Source organism: Pleurodeles waltl, chromosome 4_1 (genome assembly GCF_031143425.1).
Source record: "Pleurodeles waltl isolate 20211129_DDA chromosome 4_1, aPleWal1.hap1.20221129, whole genome shotgun sequence".
NCBI lineage: Eukaryota > Metazoa > Chordata > Amphibia > Caudata > Salamandridae > Pleurodeles > Pleurodeles waltl.
Window position 1 is genome coordinate 1,018,475,008 of NC_090442.1, and position 24,919 is coordinate 1,018,499,926.

General features: G+C 46.3%; 1 protein-coding gene across 1 annotated transcript in view; it reads left to right on the plus strand.

Moving 5' to 3' along the window:
* Positions 1 to 24,919, plus strand: part of AASS (aminoadipate-semialdehyde synthase) — a 332,460-nt gene that overhangs the window by 241,418 nt on the left and 66,123 nt on the right. Inside the window, exon 19 of the mRNA XM_069229897.1 lies at positions 10,261 to 10,428. Coding sequence (XP_069085998.1) covers positions 10,261 to 10,428 — 168 coding nt within the window. The remainder of the gene's footprint in view (positions 1 to 10,260; positions 10,429 to 24,919) is intronic.

A 24,919-nucleotide genomic window follows, 5' to 3' on the forward strand; every position in this document is an offset into this window, starting at 1 on the left:
CATCCTTGCACCACATAGCCTGTTTTCATTTGATAAGTATGCTCCTAACATCAGCAAATTCTACTTGTGGAAGCTGTGTAGCTAGATGCTTAAATATGTGTTTCCCACAATACCCTTGAACGTCTCACTACTTATTCATTCACCTTGAAGCGCTGAAGTCTTTACCCAAGGTGACTCAAAATGCTAGATATGTAAACAACTCTCCTTTAAAACTCAATGGGATGAACATTCTGCAGGCTATCAGAAAAACAATCTGGCACCTGACTGAGGAGTTAGTCAGAAATCTCATACTCAGAATTGCCAGATTTTAAGTCTACCAAGAAGTTTCCTGTCTGCCTTAATCATGCCAGTACTAGAAAAAAGCATATGAGACAAAAGGAATAGTAATAGTACTCCTTATTCCATGGTTACACAAATGCCACTTGCCCACGCAGCCACAGAACTCCATAATGTCTTTGATTTTCCTGGCGGACTGTGACATTGCTTGAGCTACACATCACACCTTGTCAAGAGAGAGACCACAAGTGATAGACCTCGCTATCATATAACCAAGCAGTTGATGAACATATGGCGCTACATTCTCAAAGAATTCTGTGGGGTCCATGCTGGAGCATTTTCCTCCACGTACTCTGCTGTATCCACATGATGAGATACAGTTTTATGTAACTTGTCTATTAGTGCAGTCACCATGCAAGAGTGTAATTAAAATGATGAAAAATTTATATGAGCATCCCAATCTGTCCTTCGTGATCCCTCCCAGTCTAAGAAAGGTGACAGTGCCTCAGCAACAGAATATTAACACACACATTGTCACAAGGCATATCCCAGAAATTTGCTAGAGTTCCTGTAATAATTGGACCCTCTTAAGAGACAGATACTTCCAGTCACCTCACATTCAATGTAAATGTTGTATCAGCATAATAAGATCCCCTTTCATGACCTTCATTTTTTAAATATGTTTCTAATCCACTTTCTTTGTACAGTTATGTTTCACAAACTATTTCTCACAGCCCATGTGTTTGCTAAGATCGATTGGCTTATAAGTGCCCTTGTGCTGCTTCTCACTAATTATAGTCTGTTTTCATTATTGTACTTGCAAGTGTGACTTGTACTTGTCCCGTTTACAACCATTATTAACTGGAATCCACTCTAGCTATCCTATTTTCATTCTGAATTTCCCCGTCACCCTCACCAAGCACCCACTACTGACTGTGAACATTGCTCCATCTGCAATCTTCAGTATGTTTACTTAAACCAGACAGTTGTTTATGTAAAGGACGACGCAAATGACAACCACCATGACATTCGTGGCTTCTCAGAATTAAATATTTATAAAGGCTTAGCATACCTCATTAGGTGATATATCACTTAAAATCCTATATAAGAAAGATGACATCTCATAGGGTATCTTCTGCAGTGACAACCTACATCCCAAGCAGTGTTATTCACAAACATCAGAAACTCCTTTGAGGGTGTGAGAATCACTCATAACTTGGCGGGATGTATCATGGATTATTGAAAGCAGATTTCCCATCATCTCTTTATTGGCCTTGCAAACACTTTGTGTGCAGGTTGAACTCTTCATGTAAAGGCAGGCAATAATGGTGTATGTAAGCTCTCATGCTACTATGTTGCCTTCTCCTTTGGTACTCTTGAAATAGGGTATTTTAGCTCAGTAGTTCATGTTGGACCTGGCCCTTTCTACAGGATCGTTCCCCAAACCTTTTGCCTTCTCCTATTTTTTCTGACCCTTTTTGGCTGACGTTATGACTCTGGGCACTTTATAAGTGCTAATCAGTGCTAAAGTGCATGTGCTCTCCCTTGTAAACCTAGTATGATTGGCTTATACCTGATTGGCACATTTAATGTATCTGTAAGTCCCTTGTACAGTGGTATCCCTAGACCTAGAAATTAAATGCTGATAGTGGGCCTGCAGCGCTGCTTGCGCCACCCACAGAAGTAGTCTTTCAACCCTGTCTCAGGCTTGCTAGTGCAGGACCTGCATGCAGAGTTTGCTGCTACAGGGACCTGGCATCTAAATCTACTTGGCAGGCCCAGAAATCCCCTTTTATTACATGTAAGTCACCTCTAAGGTAGGCCCTAGCTAGCACTATGGGCAGGGTGCTAAGTATGTATAAGGCAGGACATGTGCCTAGTAGCGTGGCCTGTCCTGGTAGTGACAAGCAGCCCCGTAAGGACCTGTGCAAGGAAAAGGGGGAAGCACCCCTCTGTAAAAGGAGGCACGTGTGTCTTCCCTAGTGCATGGGGCAGGAAACACCCTGGAATACCGCCCGATTTCCCCCTACCTTATAGCGCTTCACTTTTGAGAGAGTAGCGACCCCCATGCTATGAGCAGGGTCATTACCCGATAGTGTCACCTTACCAGATCCCTGACTGAAGGAACACAGAAGTCCCCGAGTGGGACAGGTGTCCCTGGTTATTGTGACACGAGTCACTAAAGTGATTCCCTGGCAGGAACAGCTATTTTGGTGACACCACTAGTTTGCTGGTTGGGTAAGGTGATAATGTAGGTACTTGTATTGTGCCATCTTTTTCAGGCTTATGATAATATGAGCATCTACGATGGTGCATTTATGCTAACCTGTTTCTTTTGCTGTGACTTACCATATGTTTTCTAATGTTCCTGGTATGGGCATTTATGACGATGTCATGACAAGTGCCTTAGTCTTTAGTAATGTTTTACCGACTACTGCTTATGTTGCAGAATAATGAGTAACCTGTGTGTTATACGTGACTACTGCTAATTTTTGCAGAGTAACAGTATTATGTAATGTTACAGTTAATTAAGTATTGGCAGACCCAGCTGTTGTGTACAATACAGATTATTTTTATTTAACTTGGTGTTGTGTTCGCATTGTGGTGTATTTATTGTGTCATGTGTGTTGTGCAAACGCTTTACACATTGCCTCCTGGTTAGGCCTGACTGCTCGTGCCAAGCTACCAAGGGTGTGAGCAGGGGTTATCTTGGGCGTGTAACTCCCTCACCCTGACTAGAGTCGGTCGGTTCTGCCTGGCTTAGGTACGTACCCTAGCCAACCAGTACCCCATTTCTAACAGTTGCCTTCTCCTTTGCTACTCTTGAAATAAGGTATTTTATCTCAATAGTTCAGCAGGTGGGTGATGATCATGCACGGAGGCTTGTAAGAGATATGCCCATGCCCAGATGAAATGGTGGGGTCTTTTGTCTTTGTAGATCCATTCCTATCTGATTTTATATTGCATGTTTACCACCACCTAAATCACCTTTCCTTGCAACTTCTTTGGTGCTACCCTACAGCCTAGCTTCTAGCCAGCAAACATGCGAAGAAGCAGGTTTTTTTTTAACCACCCATCATCTCCATCTGCAGTTTCTTCTCCATCTCTTCTTCAAGTGATGGTCAATTAGGCAGGGAGAGCTATTGTATTTGTCTAGTTTCTTCTCAAGACTGTGCATCCTTTGTTCAGCATTATAAATTCAGCGCTAGAATATCGAGCCCAAAGGTAAGAAATACAATAAAATTGCAGAGCTCTGCTTCTGGATTCCTCTACCTGTTCATGTGAAACAGTACAAAATGCAGCACCTTAAGTGGATTGTTGCATGTGTGTAGTGATTAATGACTTATTTCCAGTAAATGATCTAGAATGTGTAGTTCACATAAACGTTGAACCCAGTTTAATTAACAGACTTGTAGGCTGCTCATTTGTAGCTGTGCATTGCTTTTTATTTTACACGACTTTGATTATGGCAGACATTTCTATGCACTGCCAATTGTGTGCTTTTGTATAACTCTCTATGGGTTCCTCAATCTCTGTTTCTTAATTTTCTGTCTTCTTCTAGACCTTAGGTCTCCAATATGTACCTGTCTCTGCCATATGTTTTTGCATCTTCAAGACCTCCATCAACAGGTCGGCACTATCAGTTCCTACAACCCCCACCAGCCTCTGCCACTTCTTGAGTTTCATCAGAACTCACCGGTGGTGAGGAAGGTAGCTTGGCATCTTGAGCTTCTTAAAGCAGTGTAGCTGACATTCATGCATTCCAGCAAAATGACACTGGAGACTTAGATGGCAAGCCGGTCTACTCTCCACCTCAGGAGGCATGGACCACAGTGCTCAACGCCAGGCCACAAGGCCATCTCCAGACATCCAACTCACCATTACTCTTTTTGTCTCTCACTTCAACCTGGAGTACTTTGCCTCCAAAGGGTCTGAGCTGCTTTGGGTGGAATAGATATCTACAGCTGAAACTATGGAGTACAGCAGTGCTCATGTTTGTTGTTTTGTGCTATTTTTTCATCAATATTCTAGATGATTGACTGCCTACTTGATTGTCAGATTTCTATCTGGCTTCCCTTTGCCACCACTCTTCTGCCCATCTCCAAGAGACACGATAGTAACTACTGTACCAAACATAGGGGTAAAGCAAGGCAGTATTAAAACATTGTCCCTGCCACGCATCTCTGGGAAGCTGATTAAGAGACTATTGTAAAAATGGAGAGGTAAAACATGTCTTTGATAAAACAACGTTACCACGATTCACTGCCAAGAACCTACTGTAAGAAACCCTCACCTCCAAGAATCCTGATAGACGGCTTTTTAAAAACTAATGATGGAAATCTCTTAACAAACATATTACTTATGGGGAACATCAGAATTCTATTTCTGAAAATCTTCTAGGTTTGGATTAGATTTCCAACTGCAATGGGATTGTGAAAAGAATAGCAAGAGTACTTCAAAATAGGTGTGGCTGCTGTAGATTTTGCAGTGTACACCACTTTTGCAAAATATACTCCTGTAGCTTCCCCACTATATAAGTAAATCATGTGGAAATATACATTTATTTAACATTTCATTTTTCACTTTCAATTAGGAGCAATTGCTGGCACGTTTTAGGAGCATGGGTTGGTGACTCATCAAACTGCTCCCTGGCGAGAAATTGTACTTTTTGTCTCTTGGGAATCTGCAACCCCTCCTCAGGTTATTGTCACTAGATTATAGCCCATGAACTGGAACAGGAAGCCTCAGAGAGGTGGCATTTCTGATTTTGAATGGGAGAAAACGAATTCCTGAATCTGATGGCTACTCTGTAAATGTAGAGAAATGGTGTGAGGTACCGGTCTCGTGAGTGTGGAGAATGAATTGCATAAAATGCATTTTCTCGAAAGACTTATAAACGCAGCACAAACCGAGCCAAGGAAATTCATTGCACAAGGTCTTCCCTTTACATTTAGGCCCATTTGTGGAAATAGGATGCAGGAAGTCATAGAAGATCATCTCAAAATGCACCCCAACCGCACGCACACGGGCGAATATGTTAAACTTCAATTTCATGCAGCAATGTTTTCAGAGACAAATTAATATACAGCATATCAAAATTACAGTTAATTAAGTACGGGCAGACCCAATAATTGAGTCCTAGAACAGATTTAGAAAAAAATTGAAGGATTTGTTACAGAACTCAAAAGGTTGCAGTACAGAACTTGTAAATGCACATATATAAAGGCAATGCCATGAAGGCTGTAGGAGTTAGGGCAATACAGAATAGTGGGAATTCTAAGTCCCAAATGAGGAGCAAAATCAATAAAAATTCCCTAGTAGCGCCTGAAAAGTCTCGGGAGAGTTCTGACTCACCCCAAAATCGAGGGTTAATATTGGAAATCTCATAGAACACAACTAAACCAGCTACATTGTCATTGTGTAAGCAAAAGAAATATAATGTCAGCAAAACAGAGTATGGTTCTATTAAACATCATGTTGCCTTACCATCTCAGTGCTATCCAAGTACATGAATATTGATTCAAGCATAGGGGCTGAAATCATCCGGAGGTAGCAGAACAAACTAGTTACAAAACAACAGTGAACTATTGTGAATGAATACTTTACAGTGAGCTAGCAGAAGGGACCTTGGGTGGTTTGCAGCATTACTGAGCCAATGTTGGAAAGTTTTCTTCAAGAACAGCAAGAAGAACGTCAGTGGACATGAACAAACATGAATTTGTTTGACTGTGTTCTGCAGAACTAATAAACAGTGAGCCCTCCATTTTGAACAAGATGGCAATGAGGTCTAACTGAGGCCTAGTTAGCATAAGTTAGAAACAGATTCTTTAACTTATGATAGTGAATTTGTTTTAAAAACAATAACATCAAATAAGGGTACACATGTAACTTCGAGTGTAAAATCACATTTTGCACAGTGTTAATAATGCACAATTTTATAAATGCGTAAATAGCTCACATTTATACACGCTCACACACCCAAACGTTGCCAAAGAATGAGAAGACATTGGAGTACCCATTTACTAGGTAAGTGCGGTGGCTAATCCAAAGGTAGAATGAATACCTTTGTTCTTTGCTTGTAGCATAATAATACTTCATTTTAGGAAAATCATCTGTTTCTTTGTCTTGACCCAAGATATTTAGCCTTTTCTGGACAATATTTTTGCTGGACTTTGAACTTTGTGCACTTTACCTCTGCTACTCAGGAGTAAAGCACCTGTGCTCTATCTTTAAAAATGTTCAATTCTGATTGGCCAAATTAACTTTCATATAAATCCATAATATTTACTTCAGAAATACAACCCTAGCACGAAAACTTAAATGCCACCTATGGAAGGCACCACCTGTGGTGCCATCCACTACAGTGGCAGTGAAATCATTGCCTCAGGCCTACCCAGTGTAGCCTGAAAGCAACAGATTGGGCCTTACTGAACAGACCTATCAACATTACCCTTTGACAGATAGGAAAACCGGCTTTAGATTATTAAATGTCAGCTCTAAGCACACCTTGCTGCCTATATGATAGGGTAAATAGTTAAAAGTGGAACATGTGTGACATTCGAATAACATGTTCCCCCAGTGACTAGGCCCCAAAACAACCTTGTCATTGGTTAGGCTATAACCTGTACGTAGGAATTGTCAAGGTATAAATATACAATTTAATCAATAACTTTCAACCTGTACCAGTCACAGACTCTATTCAAATACTTATTTCTGTAATAACAGTCCATTCTAATGACGAATTAAGATTTGTTTTGAAGTAATGGGAGCTGGGAAATATAACTTTTCAAAAGTTACATTTATCTTGCCTGATGATGCTGGAGGCCAATTTGCATTACCTCTCTAGCAACTACCCACTCTGTGCATGACCTGAAAGAGGTGTGAAAACTGATCTAAGATACCAGAGCAAATACAATGACCTGGGAGTGGGAAGCTGTTTTATTCCCCTGGCAGTAAGACACAGAAACTTAATTTACTTCAAAAGGGGTAGGGTAATATATAGTAGTATTACACATACATTATCAATGTGTCCTTTTATTCCTAATTAATACAGTGGCCAGGTTTGCCAATTAAAAGTAGCTATCACATTATTTTATTTTAAAAACAAAAAGAGACATGGACCCCTCTGTAGTGCATGTTTAGGGACTTTTGAAGGCTGCTCAGATTATCATTTTCCAGAAGAATTATTGTCTACCAGTATATGCACATTCAAATATGTCATACAAAAATGAGAACTGGAGCATAAATAATGATTAAGCAAGGGAATAAGAGAGTGAAAGGAAGACAGCAAAAATGAACAAACATGATTTTAATGTTATGTAACAAAAAATTATTTATACAAAATCTGTGTTCTAAAACAAACCTGGTATTGTGCACTGTAGGCCATGTTGTCAAAGCACTCTACACTCGTAGGGAGAGCAGTGACAGGAGTGGCGGGTTATTTTTTATTTCTTTTTTAACTTTTTCATGTGTGTCTAGTCCTCATGTTGCTAATGTTGCGATAAGGTGCATCATATTTAGACAATACCGTGAAGACAGTAGGTGTCTTTGGGGAGCATCTGACACTCTTGTCCATTTAAGATAGCGGTGAGTACTCCTGAAACTAAAGGCATACAGCATAGACAAATTCTCAGGAGGGAGAGGAGCTGGACCGAAACAAATCACGATTATGTCACGGAATTGGCTTACCTCCTAAAGTAGAAGTTTTAATCAATCCCTGCATTCTAAAGCATTGTAAGAGTGCCAGTTGTGTGTATCATAGACGAGCTGGGATGTGTGGGCTTGGTTTTGAAGAAAATAAAGCAAAGTGAGGTCAAGGGTCAGGGGGTAGAACAGGCAGCAGTAAAATGCTATTGCAGCAGTATTAAAATTGTGTGCAGGTATAAATAAAAGAGGATCCTCGGTTAAGAGTTCAATGTACATACCACTAATCTTTGGGAGAAATTGTACATACAAGTAAATGTTCCTGAATTTTAGTATTCAGAGGAGTCTTGGAGGGAGTTAATACATTTATTGGGAAACTGTAGTAGTCAGGATAAAACTCTCCTTTTCTTGATAAAGAACTAATACCAGCGAGGAGGGTGATGTACCCATTATAATCTAATATTAATGTACTGAAATTAAGCACAAATAGAAGATTTTTTTTTTAGTTTTATTGGAAGTGCTTCAGTGGGTTTAAGCAAAGGGTGAGTATAAAAGTAAACATGTACATGGAAGTTGTTAATTGTCTTTTATCCAGTAGTGCATTTCTGCATCCTCATTTAGTCCCTATTTGGTGTAATTCATTCGCTTTCTCGTTGTCTCATTTTGAATTCACAATTTCTACTTCTTGAGTGTGCTTTCATTTGTTCCTAGTCCAAAGAATGTAAAGATTTTGATGTGGACGTGTTCCTGATTAAAGTGTTCCATAATAGGTAGACCTATGTCAGGTTCACTGTTTTTCTGTAGTGCTCCTATAATATGAAACACTTTATCAGGAACCACCCTACAGCAAATGGATCATGAAACTGGACACTACAGAAGAGAGACTAAATAAGGATGTATAAATGCACTACTGGTGAATTGCTAGCATCATACCAAGCAGGATGGTGGATCACATTGAATCAAATACTTGTCTCTAGCATGACCACACCTTTGCAACATATAAAACAACTATGAAAGGATCATAAACAAGTACAAATGTGATTGATGACTGCATAACAAGATGGCTATAACACCCAACAACACTAGGAGACTCAACTTAGTCACTTTGAGTATTCACCATGAAGAGGTGTTATTATTCCTTGAGGCTGGTAGTTGCCCACCTCAAATAAGAATCCTTTTTCTTACACTCGAGGTACTAGAGGACTTCTATTAAGTAAAGTAACATTGTTCTCACACATGACTGTTTTCCTAGAAAGACACTGAATGTCAAAAAGGTGAACCCAATCCACTTCACAAGTGTTGAGAAATTTCAAGATGGCATTTACCAGATTCTGAATACAACTTTTTTTTTTATTGTTGAGGCTGTATTAGCCACGTTTTTTGGTGTAAATATCCCTTTCCTGATGCCTGCCGTTCTTATCTTCCTTAGCTAAGCATTCATACCTTCATCCAGTCCCACTCTTACTCCTGTCTGTTAAGGCATATACTCTGTACCCCTAAACTCCTACCTGACTTCCACTTTCACTCCTATCCTCTTACCATACCCCACTCCCTATGATTCCCCATTTAGCACATTTGTGCGTCACTCATGTACTTTTTAAAATAAAAATAATTTAAATATTTGCTGGTAATGCTTTGAGCATTTTCTCCAACCCTTATTTCCCATGGTCCTGCAATTCCTGATTTGTTCTCCTTTCTACCTTAACTATTCTTTCTTCTCCACCCTCCCATACGTCTGCTCCTCTTCAGACTTCACCCGCCCTACTTTTCTCAACCCTTTTCCATCTGATCTCTTTTTGTATCTGCTGAACTCCTGTTGCAATCCTACATTTTTTTTACCATTATTTGCCGACATCAATTTAATCATAGTGAGACGTTTCTGTGTATTATACAAAAAAAATTAAATCAACATGGACTTGGGAGTTGACACCAGGTCCATGTTTGTTTTCCTACAGTCTGTCTCAACCATTATTAGATTCTTCAAAATGAAATATCTCAGAAAACGTCAATGTTTTAGGTTCATGAGTTCCGTATTCACCACAGTGGGTTTTCATTGTGCAGATTAATGGATCCACCATGCATAAATCTGTGTGCTGCAGATCATCTTGCTTGGCGGTTGAAAACTATATGCATACCCAAAGCTTTATGCTTAGGTGCCTGCATCCTGGGGTTGGTAACAGTATACTGTAATTAGGAGCTCATGTAAATGAAAAGATGAACAGTATTGTTAATTTTGAGACTTAATTATGTGATTTTGAAAAAATCTAAAAGACTGCAAGGGAATTGAAACTTAAGAACATACAAGTATATTTTATCTTATTTTTTATGTTATTCCTGCAGATAGTTAACATTCCTGGTGGTGGATCACTCCTCGATTCTGTTTCCGTCATGGATTGTTTTCCAGGGTTGAATTTGGAAGGTATTCCAAACCGGGACAGCACCAAATATGCAGAACCGTATGGCATCCAGTCCGCACACACTTTGATAAGAGGCACACTGAGGTACAAGGTGAGTACTGGAAGTGTAGCTGTGCTACGACACTTGGATAACCATTTTCTATCAACATTTTCATTGTTGTACGTGGCAAGAGTGTCTAAGAATAGAGGCCAATGTGTTTAATCTGTGTGGTTAGCTGACTCTTCGCATAGCTTGAAATCCTCTTCTAGACCACTGCAGTAGGGAAGTACTCAGCACATGGCATGAGGAAAACACTTGCAAAGGGCTAGTAGTTGTACAGGGATGATGGTCACTAACCACATCTGTCTTGGTGGGAAGACCAATTGAAAATACATTTTTTGTTACTTTGCTTCGACTTCCACCTCTCTGATCTGTTTGCAGCATGCTGCGTTTCTGTGTTTGGTGGTGGTGGAAAGGTCAGGCAGAATGTAGCTTGTTAGCTCTTAGACACACGGAGACAAAGGACAAGCCATAACAAAAGAAGTTCCAGTTACACCATTATAGTTCAGGTGTCCTTCCACACAGCGGCGGTTTCTCCGTGAGGGCAGGGAAGCATCACCCGCCCACGGGTGACAAACATAAAATGGCAATGAAATTATTTCATTGCCATTTTATCTTTTGCCCCAATGTGCGTGCTGCAGTTCCCCAGGTCCGGAGGCAAAAGGAGCAGTGACTGGCTGGATGCTTCAAAGTACACATGTCACTTTGGTCGGCTGTTTTTCACTGGTTAAAGTGACATGCACACTTAGAAACTCGCCACTCAGCTGACTTAAGACTTGTGACCCAAGGAGCAAAGGAGCAACCTTTGACCATGCTTCTGCAGGCAGGTCGCTTCCCGCTCCGCCATCCACGCCACCTCCTCACCGGCTTTGCTTTCCTTTTCTCCCACCGCTGTGTCCCCTGCGGCCCCTCCCGCCTCCCCCCTCCTCCTCACCGTCCTTTTTGCCTAGTTTCCCCGCCGCTGCATCCCCTGCGTCCCCTCCTGTCTCCCCCCCTCCTCCTCACCGTCCTTTTTGCCTAGTTTACCCGCCGCTGTGTCACCTGCGGCCCCTCCTGCCTCCCCTCTCCTCCTCACCGTCCTTTTTGCCTAGTTTCCCTGCCGCTGCGTCCCCTACGGCCCCTCCCGCCACCCCCTCCTCCTCACCGTCCTTTTTGCCTAGTTTCCCCGCCACTGCGTCCCCTGCGGACCCTCCCCCCTCCTCCTCACCGTCCTTCTTGACGAGTTTTCCCGCCGCTGCGGCCCCTGCAGCCCCTCCCCCCAGCCCTCTCATTCATCAAGCCCTCCCTCCTCCCAGCTGCCACACCCACCCTCCCCTCCTCTTATGGCAGCCGCGGCGCAGTAGCAGGGAGCAACCTTTGACCCTGCTTCTGCAGACAGGTCGCTCCCCGCTCTGCCATCCGCTCCACCTCCTCACCGGATTTGCTTTTCTTTTCTCCCGCCACTGCATCCCCTGTGGCCCCTCCCGACTCCCCCCTCCTCCTCACCGTCCTTTTTGCCTAGTTTCCCCGCCACTGCGGCCCCTCCCGCCTCCCCCCTCCTTTTTGCCTAGTTTCCCCGCCACTGTGTCCCCTGCGGCCCCTCCCTCCTCACCGTCCTTCTTGCCTAGTTTTCCCACCGCTGCGTCCCCTGCGGCCCCTCTCCCCAGCCCTCTCATTCTTCAAGCCCTCCCTCCTCCCAGCTGCCACACCCACCCTCCCCTCCTCTTATGGCAGCCGCGGCGCGGTAGCAACCTTTGACCCTGCTTCTGCAGGCAGGTCGCTCCCCGCTTCGCCATCCGTGCCACCTCCTCACCGGCTTTGCTTTCCTTTTCTCCCACCGCTGCGTGCCCTGCGGCCCCTCCCCCCCTCCTCCTCACTGTCCTTTTTGCCTAGTTTCCCCGCCGCTGAGTCCCCTGCGGCCCCTCCCGTATCCCCCCTCCTCCTCACCGTCCTTTTTGCCTAGTTTCCCCGTCGCTGCGGCCCCTCCCGCCTCCCCCCTCCTCCTCACCGTCCTTTTTCCCTAGTTTTCCTGCCGCTGCGTCCCCTGCGGCCCCTCCCCCCAGCCCTCTCATTCGTCAAGCCCTCCCTCCTCCCAGCTGCCACACCCACCCTCCCCTCCTCTTATGGCAGCCGCGGCACGGTAGCAGGGAGCAACCTTTGACCCTGCTTCTGCAGACAGGTCGCTTCCTGCTCCGCCATTCGCGCCACCTCCTCACCGGCTTTGCTTTCCTCTTCTCCCGCTAATGCGTCCCCTGCTGCCCCTCCCACCTCCCCCACCTCCTCACCGTCTTTTTTGCCTAGTTTTCCCGCCGCTGCGTCCCCTGCGGCCCCATCCCCCAGCCCTCTCATTCGTCAAGCCCTCCCTCCTCCCAGCTGCCACACCCACCCTCTCCTCCTCTTATGGCAGCTGCGCCAAGACCGTGCCCAGCGCCAGTCTGGCCCTCTCAGACACACCTACTCCCCCCTCACACTCCACTCTCTCAACCCAGGCCCCCGCCCCACATGCACCCCATCTAGCCCCACACACACTCATGGCCCCTTCACCTTCCACACCTGTCACTTCTCCTGCTCCTCATCCCTCACACCACACACCAACCATAGCGACCCCACCTTTAACAAACACGACACCCCCAACACAACACTCACCCACCCTACCCGCGCCAACCAACCCCGCCGCACACCAGCCCACAACCAGAACACACCCCGCAACAACACCACCCACCACAACCACCTCAACTGCCTGCTCCTCAACATCCGCTCCATTCACAAACATGCCATAGAACTCTGGGACCTCATCACATCACATTCACCTGACATCGCCTTCCTCATGGAAACCTGGACCAACTCCTCCTCAGAACCCCACATAGCCATAGCCACCCCCATGGGATACAAACTCAAACACAAAGACCGCCTCAACAGGCCAGGTGGTGGCATCGCCATCCTACACAGAGACACCATCAAAGTCACCACCAGCTCCCAAGACAATGTCGACAACACTGAACACATGCACTTCCTCATCCACATTAACAGCAACTCCACCCTCAGAGGTACACTAATCTACAGACCACCCGGACCACGCCCCGCCTTCTGCGACACCATCGCCGACAGCATCAGCTCACACGCCCTCACCTCCACAGACTACATCCTCTTCGGTGATTTCAACTTTCACTTAGAAAATCTACAAGACCACAACACTACCTACCTCACCAACCTCGGACTCAAACAACTGGTCACCGCACCCACCCACTCAGCAGGACACACGCTCGACACAGTTTTCACCGCAAGCCAACACATAGCCTATACCCACACCACCGAACTCCTCTGGACTGACCACCACTGCGTCCACTTCTCCTTCACCAAACCCCCCACACACTACCATCAACACACCACCCCCTACCGCATGTGGGACAAGATCCCCACAGAACGACTAAACTCCCAACTGGCCCATAACCCCCCCCCCCTCCCACGTCAACAACCCCAACACAGGAGCACACAACCTCTCCGAATGGATCACTACCTGACACACTAGCCCCCCTCAGAAAACACATCGCCACCCGCAACATCAAGAACGCCCCATGGTTCACCCCCCGAACTCCAAGACTCCAAGCGCAAATGCCGCCAAGCTGAGAAATATGGCGACTAGAACCCTCCACAATGAACTTCTCCACCCTCAAAACCACGATTCGCACCCATCACCAACTCATACGCACTGCCAAAAGAGATCACTACAAGACACACCTTGACAACAACTCTCAAAACAGCAAAGAACTCTTCACCATCATCCATGAACTTGCCAAACCCAAAGCCAGCAACATAGACCCCACACACACACACAGCCTCTATGTGACGCCCTTTCCAACCACTTCCACCACAAAATCCTGGACATCCACAACAGCTTCATATCACACACACCCACCACACACACCCCTAACTCACCCAACCCGACCCCCACTCATGACCCCACCACCACACTCTTCACCTGGACCCCCACCACACACGAAGAAACCGAGAAAACCATGAACTCCATCCACTCCGGGTCCCCCATCCGACACCTGCCCACACCGCATCTACAACAAAGCTAGCCCAAACATCGCCCCCATACTCTTCAACATAATCAACTCCTCTTTCGACTCCGCCACCTACCCAGACCCCTGGAAGCACACGGAAATCACTGCTCTCCTAAAAAAAAAAAAAAAAAAGCCGACCCGGAGATCCTCTCCAAGTACCACCCCATCTCCCTCCTCCCTTTCCCCGCCAAGGCTGCAGAGAAATTAGTCAACACCCGCCTATCCCACTTCCTCGAAGCAAACAACACTCTTGACCCCTCACAATCCGGGTTCCGTAAAAACCACAGCATGGAAACCGCCCTCATCGCATGCACGGACGGCATCAGGACCAAAGTAGACAAAGGCGAGACCGTCGCACTCATCCTCCTAGACCTCGCCGCAGCCTTTGACACCGTCTGCCACCACACACTCCGCACACGCCTCCACAACATAGGAATTCGCCACAAAGCCTTAGACTGGCTCACCTCCTTCCTCACCGACCTGACCCAGAGAGTCCGCCTTCCACCCTTCCACTCCAACACTACCAAGATCACCAACGGAGTCCCCCAAGGGTCCTCCCTCAGCCCCACACTCTTCAACATCTACATGATCGCCCTAGCCAACATCCTCCAACCACACAGAATCACTATCCCCTCCTATGCAGATGACACCCAACTCATCCTCTCCCTCACCCGCAACCCCACCACCGCCAAAACCAACCGACACGCCGCTCTCCTCGACACCGCCAACTGGATGACCACTAACCACCTCAAGCTCAACTCAAACAAAACCGAGATCATCATCTTCATCCCCAACAAAACCACAAGGGACGACTCCTGGTGGGCCACCGCCGTAGGCCCCGCACCCACCCCCGCAAACCACGCACACAACCTCGGCATCATCCTTGACCCCTCCCTCTCCATGACACAGCAAATCAATGCTCTAACCTCCTCCTGCTTCCACACACTCCGCACTCTAAAAAAAAAAAATCCTTCAAATGGATTCCCCCAGAAACCAGAAAGAAAGTCACCCACGCAGCAGACTGGACTACGGTAACGCCCTCTACGCTGGCACCACACTCAAACTCAAACGCAAACTCCAGAGAATCCAGAACACAGCCGCACGCCTCGTCCTTGGCCTCCCCCACCACAAACGAATCTCACCACATCTCAAATCCCTTCACTGGCTCCCCATAGACCAGAGAATCACACTCAAGATCCTCATCCACGCACACAAATCCCTCCACAACACCGGCCCAACCTACCTCAACGAAAGAGTTAACTTCCACACGCAACCTCCGATCAGTCGACCTCGCCCTAGCCACAGTCCCCCGCATCCACCGCACCACCACAGGAGGCAGGTCCTTCTCCTACCTCGCCCCCAAAACCTGGAACATAAACCGACCCACGACCTCCGAAAAACCAAAGACCTCCTGGTCTTCAGAAAGAAGCTCGAGACATGGTTACTCGATCAGTAACCCTCCCTGCCCCCCCGTTTCCCCCTCCCTCATCCCACCCCTCAGCGCCTTGAGACCCTCATGGGTGAGTAGCGCGTTCTACAAATTTTTTGATTGATTGAACGCTGCTGGCTGTACCTGCTGCACCTTGCCAGAGAGTGAGGTGCTGTCAGAAAGGTCTGTCATTGTGACAACTAGCCTGTTGGACTGAGAGAAGGACTGCCTATATGTAAAGGTATCCTATGTGCTGACCTGCTGGATGCCCACCTGCCCTGTGTACCCCCAGTTGTTCTGCAGGGGCGGATTGGTGGCCTTCCCTCCCCCCTCCCCTGTTTGCTGTGGGGAGTCTAGGGTCCTGAGGGCCCCAACTCTGTAGCTGGTTTCTGCCTGGAGCTGTGTCCCAAATGTGTGGTGTGCACTTTGCCCAGGAGGTTGTTATGTGGACAGAGCGGGCCTCCCAAGTTGGACTGACCAGAAGGACCCTCTCGAAGGGCAGTGTGGGGAGCACTGTCCTTCTGTCACAGTCGACGCATAGTGGGTACTGAGTCAGGAGTCCAGGAAGCGCGTGGGGATCGATCCTGATTTCCTCCCCGTTACCACGTACCCTTCCACAGTGAATCGTTCATCCTCCTCCTGTAAGGAGTGGCCAGGGAAGAAGGAGGAGTACAGCGCTGTTCACCGGCAGTGACTGGCAAGCACGGACAAAGCACACTCTTTCCATTGCCCCTGGGGCAAAAGCAGGCACCTCCTTCAGTGTTGGCAGCCCCCAGGTGGTGACATAGCACTCTGGGAATCTTGTGCACCTGGTCGAGTGCAGGCACCTTGTGGTGGTGGACAAGGGTGTCCAGGGAGCCCCCATCGAGTGCTGAATGCAGGAAGGAGCTCCAGTGCATTCTTGTGCTGGCGGACAGGGGAATCCCGCCTCCTCAGGATTGGCCTCTCCTTGATTGCTGGGCTGCCTCGTGGGGACCAAGGCAGCTGTCTGGGAGGCCCTGGAGGGCTCCCGATGCACTACCAGTACAAATCCGCTTGGGAGGAATCCACAGAGGTTGGCAGCCGCCCCGCACAAACATGGCCGCTGTCTATTGGGTTTTTCTGTTCACATGCAGGGCACCTAATGAGGTCTCCCTACTGACGGAAGAGGTGTATGTGTGCCTTCCCCCAATACTAGCAGCATATCACTCATCAGTTAGCAGGACGGGGTGGCAACCCTCGATGGAGGTCCCCCTGCTCCTGGTCCAGCTTGGAATTGCCGTAGTAACTGTGGCAGGCACGCAGGTACTCCTGTGCCCTACACTTTCCCCAAAATTACAATAATCACTGTCATAAGTGTGCAGAGTTTCCTGTAACCTACGGTTCACATTACTGCCTATCATATAATAGTGGTGCAGGTACACCGGATTTGTGTGTTTTATGATGGTAAGTTTCTAATTCAGTTGTTACTGATGGTGTGTAATAACTGTAGTGGTGATGTGTGTATCAGAGGCATGTTTGGTGAGTCATGTGTTTTCTCTACCTAACCTAACTACTGCATTTCATGACCTGATGTGATGTTATATGTTGTTTTTATTCTATCAGGATAACAAATATATTTCATAACCTGCCTTGGATGCATTGGTAGGGTGTACTGTTATGACATGTGCAATGTGGAAATATTTCCTTTATTTTGCACTAAGGTGGTTTGACAATTGCCTAGTTGACAAAGTGATTATTGGTCTATATTTTATATATAATGCAGTTTATTTTCATATCATTTCGTGTGGAGTCTCTTTTGTGGAGTATTTATTGTGTCACTGAAATGTGTGTATTGTGCAACCACTCTACACATTGCCTCTGGGATAAGCCTGACTTCTCTGGCCAAGCTACCAAGGGGGTGACCAGAGCTTATCTTGAGTGTGTAGCTCCCTTAATTTGACTAGTGCGGTGAGTTCTACCGGGGCTGGGTGCCAACCAGAAACCCCATTTCTGACAGTAGCAGAGAGTTCAAAAGCATTGATTTAACAGCTAAAAAGGAGCAACCACCTGCCTGCGCCTGGCTGATGTTAGGAACCTTTGAAGGGCATGGGGAACAGATCTGAGAGAACTGAATAGCACATGTGGAAGAACACTACACAGAGAAGCAGTTTTCCACTGTTGGCAAAAGTACAAAGGCAAATGTATAAGGATATAAACTGAATCCTTTTCCAGTTAGAATCAAGTAATTTTGCAAAAAGATCAGATACAATAACTAATTTAAGAATACAAATATTCAGTTTGGCACATGTTTTAAATAACTTCAAATGTTAAATCACTTCAAATCTGTCCACATTATGTTTAGGTGTGGCAAGATATAGTGAACCGGCAAGGTACATGCATGTGGAAATAAGTGTCCAAGCATTTCTCTGATAAGCACAAGTAAATGCAGAAGCATTTAAAAAGAAGAAAGTACGCGAAGGTGACACAAGAGAGCACAGCGTGGTATTAGTCGAGCAAACTATTAGTTTTCAAAATTGCAAAGCTTTAATGAGATGTTTTCCCAAGGAGAAAATCACCAATTTTCACTACCGCTGTTCAGAGGACTCCAAAAGAACATACCCTCAGTTTGTCTTTACTCAGTTTGAGTGAGTTCTGTCTCGTCCATTTGGGAACCCCTCAGAGATAAGCATGAAACTGAATTATTGTTTCTTTTATCATATATTTACCCACAGAATGAACAAAATGTTGTGTAATCCTAAGTAAAGAGCGTATCCAGATAAAGAAAATATAGAGTCCAAGGCAGCCATCCCCTCTGGTGGCAAAGATGCAGCAGTCAAACATAGCATAGGTGGATGAGAAATCAAGTAGTCGTTGCTGTGATTCCTCTCCCATTAAGTAGGTTTCAGAGATTTAAAACTATATCCACAAAATCGGATTCAGTCCATTGATATGGACACAATCCAGATTGAATTGGATGCAGAATCCCTGAAGCTTCAGTAGAGTTACCCTGTTGTATATTAATGTCCTTCTCTGGAATTATGGGTTCTGTTGGCAGGGCCACTGGAATTATGTGGCAAGGGAGGACTAAATTATACAACAGGATTTACTAACTTTCTTGGCAAGGAAATGCACATTATGCAGCGTATTCTGTGACAGTAGTAGTATTTTTACACCTGATAACACTCTATAGACACCTTATTAACACTACGTTAACACCCAAATATAGCACTATGCAACTGAAAAGTGAATACTCAACCTTTCCAAAGTGCCTTCTGCTGCAGAGCAACATGTTGCCACATTTTTAGTAACTCTTGATCTGTTTGAGCTAGAAGCAATTTTTTTTTAAATCTGCAAATTATGTAGCAGATGATGGATTATGTAGCAAATACTGCGAATTCATAATTATGCAAAAAATGCTACAGTCGCATAGTCACATAATTCCAGTGGCCCTGCCTAAAGGCAGCAACAAGGAAAGAGCTACTCATCTTTATACCAAACATGCACGCTGAAGCTAGGAAGATGCTGGCAGAGACTGAAATGCTTCTAGCAATGCTAAGAGGACATCCCTGGAGGTGGAAGACATCAGCTTTTTTCTGTGTGTAACAGGGAGGTCGTCCAGTGCTATGCTTTTAAGTATTCAATTTCTAACCAGAAGTAACTGATATGCCCTTCAGTGGCAAGGAGGCAGAGAGTCTGCTTCACTCCATTAAGGCAGATGCCATCATGGTGAAGGTTATAAGGACGATGACAGTAAGCGCATGTATTCCTTTAGGGAACGGAGAGGCCGGTTCTTATTCCCGCAGAGGTTTTTCTTTTCTTGGTTTCAACAAGGGTATTTCGCTATCGTTCACTTTAGCTGTCAGCACCAACATCCCAGAGTGACCAACAGGTCTACAGGTCACCACAACAGCCTAGTAAAGGACAATCACAGATCGGGGTCCACTCATAAGCGTGACAGTTTCAAGGAGATCAAAATTTCCGTGCTCAGAAGGGCAGGATGTGATTCCTACAAGGCCTCAATGTGGGACGCAGTCACATCAGTTGGTGATGGACATTTTGCCTTTGGGACATATGCTGGATTTTACCGAAGGCACCCCCTGTGCTGGTCAGTAAAGGTAGAATAAAACCAGTGCTGGCATCCCATCATTAACTTGCGCTTCACCTACACAAGCATATCTAAAAGCACTTGTCCCAAGACAGTAACACTGGCAGAGGGGATCCCTTGTCTTCAGTGCTGTTACTGGTATATCGTCAATGGATCTCAAGAATGCCTACTTCCACATTCACTGGAAAAATTGAGTGTTCCACAAGTGCTGATGGTGCACAGGGCTCTAGTGACTCAAAGGCCTGCCCTTTACATTTATTGTCTGTCACCAGGGTGTTTATGAAGTGTCTGATGCATGTGGAAGCTCCTTTTCACTGGCAGAGAGCGCATGTCTTTCTGTATTTAGATGATTGATTGATAAAAGCATCATCACAGAGGAGGAAAATTGCTGTCCAGAACTGCACCTGACTCTTCCAGTATTTGGGACTGTCCAGACATCTAAGAAGATACATGGACTCCATTAGACCACACGATATGGGACTTACACAAGAGGTCTGTAGTACTGAGGAGGACATACAAAGTTCCAGCTAGAGAGTTTATGGTCGTGCTAGACCTCATGTCATCATGCAGCATCATGATACATGTGTTAAGGCTCAGAAAGGGAGCATGCAGGAAGAGCTTTACCAACAATGGATGCAGGTGGCCCAGGATTATCAGAAACTTCAGTTGATGGACATAATGAGAGCAGCCTTGGGCAGATAGATCATTCATCCACATCTGGCATATCTTTCTTCCCTCTACCTCAAGAGGTCACAGTAATGGTGAATGCTTCTCTGGGAGACTAGAGAAGCAGAACTAGGGGTCCGTGGTCGGAGTCCAAAAAGACGGTGCACTAAAACATGCTGGATCAGCAGATTACTTACACCATCCTCATTCCAGCCATGAGCCACAGTAAGGCTTTGAGAGTAACAGACAAAACCACATGGGGCAGGACTGCATGTGCCCATTGACCCAATGAAGAAAAGTGACAGTCTGGTAGAAGTGGACCTCCAAATAGAACACTTGCCTGCGGTTAAGAATGGTGGGGTGACTGACTTCAGCAGGTCATGGATCTAGGTCACATGAGTGGTACTTGGATCAGACAGTGGATGGCATTTTCGACAAGCTGAGTGTTTTTAAAGAAGGGGAGAAACTGTATGCTCTTCTTCACCTCAAGTTTTCAGGAACTTAGGTCAGTAAAAAGAAAAGTTTCTTCAGGGCTCTTTCTCTATGCAACACTCAAGGAGGTTTGAGGCAAACAAGGTTATCTATATTAATCCATTTATAGAGGCATGCCCACTTTCTGTTATCACCACCCAATCATTTACTGAACATGGATTAATTATGCATGATAATCCAATATCTTGATACGGTTCTTCTTGTTCTGAATTTGTGCACTTGAATCTTTGCCAAGAATGTAAAGAGATGCTCACCAACTCCAGTTTGGCGCTACCAGTATCTCCTGTAACCATATCTGCTGGGTTATGAAACGTCCATAGAAGTGCTTCTCGCAGCCCTATCCCGCTTGTTGGCCATTGCCCTTAAGGGACTTCACTGAAACATTTTGCTTTTTCCTCCCAGTTTTTTTCTGGCTCTCTTTGCGTGGCCTTTGAACTCTGGGCAATTTACCACTGTACTGCAGTACGCGCTTTCTACACATGCCAGGAAAGGGCTCTTCCATGATTGGTTAAGGTGCTGTACCCAGGAATGCCCTGTAAAAAGGTACACCACGTACCAGGGGCGGGTACAGCCCAGGCTATTAGTGGGACGCAGCACAGAGTGTGCCACCCACTAACATGGGGAGGTGCAGTGTGCTGGTGCTTGGGGGGACATTTCTTACTCCTTGGCAAACCCTGTGGGCCTTACACTACCCCTAGAGCACCCCCTGAAGGTGGAGAGCAGGTGGTAGGTGGACGGCAGGGCAGGTGCACATGGGTGTTCCATGCCCCATTAGTGAAGAAGCCCCACATGGTTTTTCCCTACCTAGGAGATTGGCTCTTTCCATAGGTTTTGCTGATTCTCTTTTAGTGGCCTTAGGGCCCTGGGCACTTTCCCACTGTAAGTACAGTGTGAAAGTGCGCATGTCCTTTTCACAAATGTTAGGAAGTGGTGCTAACCAGTATGTGTTGAGCCTGCTGTTGCAGGCCAGTGTGCACGCTTGAACAATGGTGTTTTTAACATGTGTCCAGCCTGCCATTGCAGGCCCTTGTGTGCACGCTTGCACAATATTGTTCTAACATGAATCCAGCCTACCATGGCAGGCCCGTGTGTGCATGCTTGCACAATGGTGTTTTATCATATATCCAGCCTGCTGTCGCAGGACAGTGTTTGTGCACTTGCACCAAGGTTGTTTTCTAAATGTAGTGAAGAATACCAATGTGTGTTCTCACTACCTCTGAGAGTTGCTGTCCCCATAGGCTTACATGGGAGAGTGATTGAAATCACTCCCAACTGCTAAAGTGGATTGCAGTGGAGCAGCAGCAGTGGAGCAGCCTCATGATGTTTCCTATCATTGGATTCACGGTGATAAACCCCTTTCTATGGTAAGGGTGGCTTTGTCATAAATAGCTGAGAAATGCCACTTTTGGAAAGTGTGCATTTATCTGCTCTAAAATTCATTGTGTGCCTTTCTACCTGGCTCCAATCAACACAGGCGGTTGGGGAAGCACATCTGTGCATTCCCCAGCGACAGCTATAAACATTGGGTACGCAACTGGAATGACAGACCTCTGTCGTTTGAGGCCCTGGCTGGATAGATTGGAGGGAGAGTTTTGGCCTCTGGGAGCCAGATCATGGCCTCACTAAAGATTAAGATCTGCATGGCACACCAAACTGAAATCAGCCACAGGTCTGAACCACCCCCAACTTCAAAGGCACACTACAGTATAACTACTAGTGCCATACTGCAGCAGGGTAGCGATAAACTTGTAGGGATGTGGGACCGCCGAATCTGGTCGGTGTGGTGCACACTGCCAGAGGAATCTGTTGTGCACAAGAAGGATTAATGCCTTCGGGTCGTGGTCACGCTCAAAACACAAAAGGCGCACGAGGTGCGGATCCATTACCGATATCGTGCAGTGACAGGAGTCGCAGGGCTTGAAAGAGGTTTTACAGGACATCCCTTGACCTAAACCAAAACTCAAAAACAAATTCGACAAAATGCCGCAGTCAGTCAAAAAATGACTGGGGTAGTTCTTCTCCAGATCTGCCTGTAGGCTGGCACGGAAAGAAAAGAACTTACATCAGCACCTATATACGACCGCAACATCATCACGACGACCACAACGCCAACGACGCCCGTGGAGTCAACCGACGCCACCTAACGGCGCGCAGGGGTACTGCTTGAAGAAAAATCTCCAGATCTAGTCTGACACCTGGGGAAATTCTGTGGTACGGAATCTGCAACTAGAATATGTCCCTACCAGATATATCGTTACAGATTGTGTGTGATTGGAACTATCTTTTGCGACTCGTATCAACATGTACCAGGTGTTGTGTCTCACTTCTCAGGAAACACAGTGTTGGTAACTCCTCATCGTTAGTGATCGGAACTGTCTGGTGCGACCCGTATCAGTCGCCCCATCCATTGTGTCTTATTTTCACAACTCTTTGTGGTGTGTGTTCAGAACAGTCTAGTGCTACTCATCAATGAACACCTCATTTCCAGGGAGACACAGAATTTGCAACTCATTGTTGTGTGTGAAGTCAGATTTATCTGGTGCGACTCGGATCGTGCACCAGACATTGTACCTGGATGCAACTCTGATAGAAGTGTATCTGGCTGGCCACCTCTACCTTTCGAGAATCTCCCCTGCTACAGTCCCCTCTTAATCAATTATTTCTTTTGAGCCCTCTAAGTGGCGAACTACCAGCTGCCCTCTACTCACCCGGCCTCCGTCCACTAAATTTTCCAGGTAGTATTGGGCCTGGGTGGCAAGAGTAATTGACTGTGCTAGAGGAATGCTTCAGAGAGTGATCAGAAGCAGGTCAAGAGACTGCACAACCCCTTTCTATCACCCTCCCCCATACCGGTGCTTTGCAGAACTAGGTTGGTGCCCGAAGGCACATTCCGAAATCCATTAATTGAACAAACTATTGCCTCAGCCGCTTCTGCTCCACATCCTGTGGGTGAACTTCCTGAGTGGTGGCCAACCCACTTTTGTTTGTCAACTGCCTCCTAATCAGTCCTGCAATCCTACCCCCCACCTTTTTCCCAGGGACCTTGTTAGAAATGGGGTGTTCGATGGCATCTGTCGCTGTAGATACGCATGTTCTGCAATAGCTCGCCATCTGGTGTTGGGCCGGAGTGTTACAAGTTGTTTTTCTTCGAAGAAGTCTTTCGAGTCACGGGACCGAGTGACTCCTCCTTTTGTCTCCATTGCGCATGGGCGTGGACTCCATCTTCGATTGTTTTTTTTCCGCCATCGGGTTCGGACGTGTTCCTGTCGCTCCGAGTTTCGGAACGGAAAATTAGCTAATTTCGGAAGATTTTCGTCGGTATTGTTGCGTTCGGGATCGGCGTACTTACATTCCACACCGCATCGAAGATCGAAGAGCTCCGGTGCCCTTCGGGGTAGTTTTTCGATCCTCCGTCGGGGCCTGGTCGGCCCGACCGCGTGCTGAAGAACGCCGATGGAACGGACCCCGTTCCGTTTCTGCCCCAAATGCCACAATAAATACCCTTACACAGACCAACACTTGGTCTGCAACCTGTGCCTGTCACCTGAGCACAGCGAAGACACCTGCGAGGCCTGTCGTGCGTTCCGGTCCCGAAAAACACTCCGAGACCGTCGAGCCAGAAGACTTCAGATGGCGTCCGCACCGACAGCCCAACGGGAGTTCGAGGAACAGGAAGAGGAAGGTACCTTCTCGATCCAAGACTCAGACTCCGAAGGATTCGACGATACACAAACCGTGAGTAAGACGTCGAAATCCACTCAGAAGAACATTTACAAGGCCCAGGGGACGCCACTGCCACCAGGCCATGGCTCGACCCATAAATTCGGTGACCGACCGTCGGCA